This window comes from Oryza glaberrima, chromosome 12, assembly GCF_000147395.1.
Source record: "Oryza glaberrima chromosome 12, OglaRS2, whole genome shotgun sequence".
Lineage (NCBI taxonomy): Eukaryota > Viridiplantae > Streptophyta > Magnoliopsida > Poales > Poaceae > Oryza > Oryza glaberrima.
The window spans coordinates 14,882,735-14,891,857 of NC_068337.1; the positions used below are offsets into that span (position 1 = coordinate 14,882,735).

At 40.6% G+C, this 9,123-nt stretch overlaps 1 protein-coding gene across 1 annotated transcript; it reads left to right on the plus strand.

Annotated features, from left to right (window-relative positions):
* The first annotated feature begins 202 nt into the window (after positions 1-202).
* Positions 203-1,237, plus strand: LOC127757773 (uncharacterized). Its single transcript, XM_052283348.1, has one exon. The coding sequence runs from the start codon at positions 325-327 to the stop codon at positions 1,018-1,020; it is 696 nt and encodes a 231-aa protein (XP_052139308.1). The 5' UTR covers positions 203-324; the 3' UTR covers positions 1,021-1,237.
* Positions 1,238-9,123: the final 7,886 nt, after the last annotated feature.

Sequence of the window (9,123 nt, forward strand, 5' to 3'; positions counted from 1 at the left end):
ATCACCATCCTACGATCCCCCTACACATCACTTTTTTCAAAGGCATGGAGACAAGCATGCAGCTAGCACACGGAAAAAGAAGCCAATGATTTCATGTATAATTATATGCAGATGGAATAACTTAGCCTGTGAGAGAAACCCCCCACAAAAAATTTCAGGTTTTTCAGAGCCTTATATATACACCACTTCTGTCCATCTCAGCTCCATGTACCCTCACATGTTCTAATCACATGCATTCTTGCAAAACCAACACACCCAAAGAAAAGATCTCATCAAGCTCAAGCAGCAACAGTACACAAGCTAGCTTGATCATCCTAATTAAGGATGGGAATCCAGGAAATCGTCAAGATCTCTCTCCTTGCACTTGGGCTCCTCTTCATGGCGACGTGGGTGCCTCACATGTACTCCTTCATGAGGACTTTGTTCATGGTGTACCTCCCCTCCTTCGCCTCGGCCATCATCGCGCCCAAGTGCCTCTTCGTCTTCTCCAACATCATCGTCGTCTTCCTCGTTGGCGAGTCTAAATTTGGGCATCCCAAGATTGACAAGGAGAATGTTGCTGCAGTGGTAGAGGGTGACATGGTGGTCCATGAGAAGGAAGGAGAGGAGGAGGTGGTGGTGGACTCGGTGATGCCGGCGATGATCACTGGAGATGATCAGTGCGAGGAACTGGAAGACGAAGAATTCGTTGTTCTAGAAGAACAAGTGGATGCATTGTTGAGTTCTGATGGTGTAGAGATTGATCAAGTCGGAGAGGAAGGTCATGATCTAGCTGTTGGTGAGATACTCATCACTGACATGATGAGAAAGGAGGAAGAAGAAGGTGTTGTTGATCAGTTAGTCCTTGAAGATGAGGAAGTTTTGGTTGAGGAAAGAGGACGGCGCGAGGCCGAGGAGGCGGCGGAGGAGAGGGACGATCTCCCGCCGGCCGACGAGCTGAACCGGCGAGTGGAGGAATTCATCACAAGGTTCAACATGGAGAGGCAGCTGGAGGCCAGGATGCTGGTCTGCTGCTGTTGAGGTGCATAACGCACTGTTTTTTTTTTGTCTTAATTACTGTATATTAATTTTGAGTTCTGATATAATGTATAGAAGAGGATATAGTCAGTTCTCCCCTCTGTACAGAATATGAGTAGTTTTGAATCAAGTACCATCAATTTTGATACATTATCCAATCATGTTAATATATGTATTTAATTTTGCCAGGATTAATTAATAATATTACGTCTAAGTTTATTCTGCTTTCTGAAAGCTTGGAAAAGACGGAATCTCCACTATTCATCTTTTTCACTACAACAAAACAAAAAATTTGCATAGAAAAGACACTTTAAAGATTGTCCAAAATGGTTCTGTTCTACATCTTTTCCAGATGCCTTCTTTAACAGATCAATCCTTTTAATTGACTAAGTACAAATATAATACAATAATACAAGACTTTTACTATGGAGTCATAATTTGTAATTTTAAGATCGTTAGCATATCAAATACTTGGAGCAGTTTACTACCACTTGGTCTTGAGCTCATGGCATATGGATTGATCATATATAGCAATGTTTTTTTTCCTTTTTCTTGAATTCCACTATGATAGCGCACTGCACAATTTTAAAATGCCTCTTAGGTGAAAAAAGTTTCCCAATGATGCTTCTGATGCTTTTGATGTAGTCTTTTTAGTTTTTCACATATATATAGCTGTACCAAACAGGCCCATAGTATGAATCCAAAATTTAGTTTATTCTTCAAAAAGTTACAATTTGTTTCAAGAGGATGTAGATTTTTACATATGTATGTAAATGCATGGTGTGGTTTCTAGCTATAAGAGAAATGTCAATCACAGGCTCATAGCACCTTGTTTTGGATAACAATAGCTACACCCAACCTACGAAGTCATAATTACCATAGGGAAGAACCAAAATAGTAAATTAAGTTGATGCACGTCCTCCCAAGAACGGTTCAAATCATTGTAAGTGTAACTATGATATTCGTGATTGGAAGTAATTAAGAAAGCAAATTATTGGTGACCACTTACACAAAGTTAAAATTAAAAGCGCCTACCGTCCCAAGCTAGGTAAAAGCAATATTTCAGTTTTTTCTAGGGATTATAGAGATAAGTGTGAAATTAAATAGGATGTGGTTTTGATTGATTGAGACGAGAAAATATGTGGAAAAAAATAAATGCTAGATGGGTATTATTGATTGATCGTGAATATGAAACATTGGCTTTTATTTTTCAAGACGGACAAAAAAAACCCCTCATATGACCGTTTGCGAAAATAGCTAAAAAACCACTAGATTTAGCTCCGCCTGTGAAAATCATTTTTTTACAGGGGAAGCCTGAAGAGATCCGCCTGTGAAAATACCTTTATTTTCACAGGCGGACCTCTTAAAACTGTGCCAAGAAAACTATGATCTTTGTAGACGGGGCCTTAAGTGGTCTACCTGCAAAATATGAGGACCTTATTAAATTTGGTTAAGTCCTTCATTCCCTCACCGCACCCTCCACTCTAATCTCCTTCACTTCTCTACCTCTCCCTCTCCTTCTCGGCGATGGCGGAGGGGCCGGCCACGGCCAGCGACGGCAACGAAGGAGGCGGCGCACCTCTCCTCCCTCCCTCCCTCTCTCAAATCTGGTTCCCCTCTCCTCCTCTTCCTCTCCCTCCTATATCCGGCGAAGGGGAGGGGTGTGAGCGCTGGCGCGCGGGGAGGAGAGAGCACACCGGTAGTGCGTGGAGGAGGCGGTGCGCGGCCCGTCCCTTCCCTTCCCTAGATCCGGTGCCCCTCCCCTCCCCTCCCCTTCCTTCCCTCCCTCCCAGATCCAGCGGAGGGGAGGGGTGTCAGCGACGGCGCGGCCTAAGGGGGGATGCCGGTGCGTGGAGGAGGCGGCACGCCCCTCTCCTCCCTCCTTCCTCCCTAGATCTGGCAGAGGGGAGGGGCGGCGGCGGCGGCACAGCCGAAGGGGTGATGCTGGTGTGCAAAGGAGGCGACGCGGCCCCTCCCCTCCCTCCCTCCTTCCTAGATTAGGTGGAGGGGAGGGACGTCAACGGCGGTGTGGCTGGCGGGGGAGGGTGACGACGGCGGTGCGGCTCATCTGCCCTCTCCTCCCTCCATCTCCCACCCAGATCCAGTGGTGAGGGTGGCGGCAGTGTGGCCCTCCCTCTCTCTCTCCCTCTCCCTCCCAGATCCGGCAAAGGGGCGACGGCAGGTGGGGTGGTGGTGGGTTTCTTTTTTTCGCTAATAATATTTTTACAGGCAGGTGGCTGTAGCGCCTACGAAAATTGTGAGGCCGATGACCTCTTGTAAACATCATGTATATATTTTCGCACATCTTAAACTACATGCAGGGTGAATGTCTGCTGCAAAATTTTATTTTGCCCGTTTAAAAAAAATATTTTTTCTAATTGTGGAAGTTGTTATATTTGTACGAAGATTTTGAAGGTTAGTAGATGCTATATTTTGAGACGAAGTGAGTATATTGCTGTGGTTGCTATAATTTAAAGGATCTCAATTTGCAGATGGGCAAGATGCTTAGCCGGAGAAGAGCGAGGCAGATTCTCATCATGTTGAAAACTAGTTGCTGTTTTTCAGTTTATATTATTTTGCAAATCCACTAGTTATAGATGGATAGGATTTTAGTAATATTGCCAATGCATGCATTATGTCTTTTAAAGATTATACCCACAAGTCGATATTAAGCATAGCTCTAGAATCCCCGCCAAAAAAAAAAAAAAAAGCTCTAGAAGACCACAGCCATCTTTGTGCACAAGTCAATGTTGAATTGAAGAACCCATTATGCGGCAGGATAGACATACACCCTGGTATAACTTACTATTATTTTAATGTTCAAAAAAAAACTTACTATTATTTTGCAAAAATGGTTGACGAGACAGAGTAGATATAATGATCTGATGGGACAAATGATATTTTCCAAATGAGACGTGGAGTACGTACTTACCAACATGCATAACTGGATCATCCGCAGATTAACAAAACCAGTTAGTAGCTATATATACTTTCTCTGCTACATACTCCATCGTCCCATGAAAAAACAATCTAGTATCAAATATGATATATTCTAATACTACGAATCTCGACATATATATGTCCAGACTCATCGTACTAGAATATGTCACATACACATCCAGTTCTAGAGTCGTTTTTTATAGGACGGAGGGAGTATATATGTGCGGTGGTATTCGCCGGTGAATTAATATTTCATGGAGGCATGGAGCAGATCAGGTTCGTCAATATTCCAGCCACCAAACTCTCTCCATGACGTGATGATGTCTCGTTAACTATATGATCGATCAGTTGCATTCACGCGCGCGTGCAGCATGCACACTCTAGGGGCTCTACTGATGGGACTCTTAGGTAGCTCAATTAGCTTGCACCTGCCGACCAAGATCAGAAAGCCACTTGCGTGCAAGCTGTGACCGACTAGCACTAATAGGCACAATTAAGTTTCTTTAGAGTGTTTGGAATATTTGAAAGCAAAAAAATAATTTTATTTTTAGCAGCAACTTCCTTCTTTGTCCTCCTAGAGAAAACACTTTAAGGGTGATCTTCTCCTTTGTTGCATAGAATTAATACGAGAGATCACTATGTAATCTTATATTGGATTAGTCTTTTGTAATTTCCTTTTATTCAATATTAATAAAAAATTTCTAACAGCGGGAGCCTTCCCTGCTGTGTTCCTTTCAAAAAAAAAACTATATTAAGTTAAGTTTGTTCAAATCTTGTTGATAAATTAATATTAACATCTATCACGCCAAAAGAACTATTAAATATTGCCTTCGTCCCTAAATATTTGACGCCGTTGACTTTTTTAAACATGTTTGACCATTCGTCTTATTAAAAACTTTTGTGAATATTATTCAAAAACTTGAGTAGTATTTGTATATTTAACAATGAATCTAATGATAGGAAAAGAATTAATAATTACTTAAATTTTTTTAATAAGATGAACGGTTAAACTTGTTTAAAAAAGTTAACGGCGTCAAATATTTAGGAACGGAGAAATTATGTTATTTTGAGTTTAGTCAAACTATTCAAAATTCGATTATGTTTTAGACAAATACTATTCTAAATTTGATTAAGTTTATAGACAAATATAGTAATGTTTACAACATCAAATTAGATTCGTTAAATCAATAATTTAATATAATTTGATAATATATTTTACTTAGGTTGAAAATATTACTACTTTTTTTCTAAAAACTTGCAGTTTGACTTTGATCAAAGTCAAAACGGCTTAAAATCTGAAATCACAGTCAAAACGACTTAAAATCTGAAACAGAGGGAGTATATTTTATAGTGTGGATCTAATAATGCTCATATTAATTTATTTTTATCTATAAGCGTAGTCAAATTTGAAATAGTTTCACATAGGAAGAAAAAGCAAAAAATATATTAACTATATTCCAAAAAAAATAAACTCGGTATAGACTGTGACACATTTCAGATTCATAATAATAAAATACGTCGTGTCGTATAATAAGTTTGTTTATTTTAGAAGGATGAGTAGCACTATTATGGACGGAGGCAGTACTACCGGATTGCATCCGTAGGATGCTATCCCTCTGTTCTAAAATATAAGGCAACTATTTTTTTAAGATATTTCATAATATAAGACGTGTATGTATGCATGCAATTAACTAGCATATCTTCTCCACTAAATTATTATTTCTTTAACTCTTTAACTCTCTAAACCTCTAATATTCTATTGAGTGGATGCATTGTATTTATATTAGGATGATTCAAATAGTAAGGTGATAATAATTATTTCTTATAGTTATTGGGTTAAGGGTGGTTTATGCTTTATATCTTGGAACGGGGAAATAATATGTTTGCTCGTGTTGATGGTAAATTAATGCAGGGGCAAACAAGCAAACAAGACTTCTTCATCAGTGCCGCATATGTTGTGCCCCTATTGATATTTTGGAACCGGATGGCACTGCTATAGACTATAGTTTTCCGTGGTAGCTGTGGTTGTAATATAATGCATAGCGACTTGTTATGGGTTACGGAGAGAAAAGGCATCCAATGGAAGCGTTGGAAACATTACTGTCGGGGTGATTTGGTCACCTCACTGGTTATTGCCCCAAACCACATACTGTAAGCTCTTTACCGTGTGCTATAAGCTTTGCTGTCTGCTACCTTTGGAGAAGCGACGTGTAGCGTCCTAGGATGTGATATGTTGGCTAATCCCTGTGCCTGCCTAGCCTAACCACTAGATTGATCGCAAGCTGTGGCCAGTCTTGTTTGGAAAAAAATTTGAAAGTATACTTTTTTTTTCATAATTTTCGTTTATGTACATGCATGGCGGAGAATTGTAAAAATATACCTAATCCGCGGGGTGGGTATACGGGAGCGACGCGTAACCGCGGATCAGAAGAGCGGAATCGCTGGACGTCCCGGTCGCGCAGAATGAATATGCGGGATCGAAACGGTCCCGCATATTGGGCGGCATCGGCACGATCCCGCAGGTGGGTAAAGCGGCAGCGCGGTGGATTGCAGGACCGGCTCGCGCCGGCTCGGTCACGCAGAACGGGCGAGCAGCACCGGCCCGGTCCCGCAGAATGCCTGCGTGGGACGGTCCTCAGTCCCGCACTACTCGGTACCGCACATCTGATCTGCGTGATCGCTCTCCTCACAAATCCAATCACTAGTCAACTTTTGCGAATAGTAGTAAATTTTATGTCCAATCACTCCTAAATTTTAGGCACGGTTAAAATAATATCCAATCACTCCTAAATTTCAAACACACTTAAAACAAATGAAGCACTGATATTAGCGTGGTTTGGGTGGCACCCTGCATGGCGCGCGATCGCGCGGAACGGTCGAGCGGGACCGTGGCGCTCCCGCACACTGGGCGCACGGGACCGTGCCTGCACTCTGACCTCTCTGTCGTCAATGATGCAGCTTTGTCCTTTCTACTGGTACGAGTAATCTCTGTCCTCTCTCTGTCCACTATGAGGGCCCTCTCCATGATAACTGCTGCTTCTCTTTGTCCACTATGGTCTTTGCTCCATGTTTCCAACCCCTCTCTCTAATATTCCACACGCACGCTTTTTAAACTGCTAAACGTTACTTTTTTGGAAAAAAAAATTGATATACGAAAGTTGCTTAAAAAAACAAATTAATCTATTTTTTTAAAAAAATATTAATATTAGTTAATCACGTTTTAATGGACCGCTCCATTTTTTGTGTGGAGAAGATGGGTTCGAAAGCAGGGCATGCGAAGACAGCTATATGAGTGCCCTCTCTCAACGATAACTGCTGCTTTAAAGCTAGACAAGATAAAGAATCCGCGCCGTCAATACAGTAAAACGTCAGTTCGTGTCATTTCTTTTCGTTTAGAGCTCCCACCATAAGAGTAGATGGAGAGTAAGAGACCAGATGCGTCTGCAGAAGATAGAAGATCTGCGCAAATCAGAGGAGAGATGCTGCTTGTACAGAAGTCAGGAGATTGCACAGAAGAGGAAACATTTTGATGAGCTTGCAGCAAGAGAAGAAATATAGGTAAATTAGTAATATATATATTATTAAGAACAGGTTTAGCGAATGCTTATGTACTAGACATAATTATTAGTGTATTAGATAAGTAATAATTTAGATAGTGTTCATATATTACATGTAAATAGTTCGGTTATGTTTAGAAATTTTAGGTACCGCTTAAGCTAGAAGTTGATAAATATGTAGTTTGAAATTAGTTTGAATATAGAATGGGTTTAGTATTATATTTGTTGTACATAAGACGTACATGAAATTTTATTAGTGTGTTAGACCGTGGGGAGAAATGTATATATTTCGAAAGTTTTTTTAGTTGTGTGTATGATATCTGAAAGTTTTTTTTAGTTTTTTTAGTCATACGTAATGCAATTGTTTATTTGTTTAGGAATGGCAAACTTTAGAGTATATTATGGCGACGGGGAAATTATGTCGAACGAAATGGGTGTTGACTTGAGCAACTTTAGTCAGTGATGTGCTGTGGACGACCCCCTACCGTAGCTACATGGTTCTCCGTAGGATTGTGTGCTGCCGGCATATTCCATCCATTGTTCGGGTTGTACATTCCAACAAAACATTGAATGCAAAGTTATAGCATACACATATACTGGAAATAAAATATTTTGTACTCAATTATAATTGGTACCTGTTGTTTGTGGTTGCATGGTAGGCGGTTGACTGAACAACCAATCTCCATGGCCTAACATATCGAGAAAGCTTGGTCCTTGTGGTTGTGTATTTCATTTATGGACATTTGGTATATCCCCCTGCAGGTGCAGCGCTAAATTAATATCACAATATATAGAAAGATCGGTAAAAATGAAAAACATTATGTATGAACCAATGTTGTATGTGTGAGCTCCTTGCCACTGATCGTTTGTACCCGTTGAAAACATGGGCATGTTAACTTGAGGTATACCTCAAAAAATAAGCAAAAATGTGCATGACTCAGTATATTACAAAATGATGAACATTAGCATGTGTGTTTATTGGACTACCGGAAAACCCTCCTTGGAACTACGAGCTTCCAGCTTCTGTATGCATGGGGGGAACCATTTGGCTGGATCCTGCGAACGGCGCAAACCCTCCCTGCCATTGACCAGTGCTACTTGCATGCAAAATAGAAGGGATCACCGTTGTACTTCCAACAATAAATTAGTCCATAAAAATAGTGTGTCTAGTACTTTTAAGTCCTAGATCAAATTAGCATTGGGTTGAACAATTTATTAAGTACAAGTTAGGCCACTTGTACTTAAATACAACAGTGCATGAAAAAGAGCTAAATGATTGAAAGTAATGATTGAAAATAGCACAAAATATAATGATTGAAAATAGGACCAGATTTTGTGAAAGAGTTTTACCCGGTATCGATGTGAACCCTTGATGCCACTATGATCCTCCTGTTGTTGTTGGTGTAGGCCTTACCACCTGCGTGCTACCTGTAAAGAATCTTTTGTTTACTACGAGTTAACAAGTAGTATGCTCGAAAAATATTTGTATTATAATTGGCTTTACCTTCATTGTCCGGTCGAATTATCGTAGATGGTTCTACTGGCCTTGCCGCCGGCCTAGGACGCGTGAAAGCTGAGGGTCCTGCCGATGTGGACGGCCTAGAAGTGG

Excerpts from the sequence above, each read along its gene's own strand:
- LOC127757773 (XM_052283348.1), top strand. The coding sequence starts at position 325 with ATGGGAATCCAGGAAATCGTCAAGATCTCTCTCCTTGCACTTGGGCTC.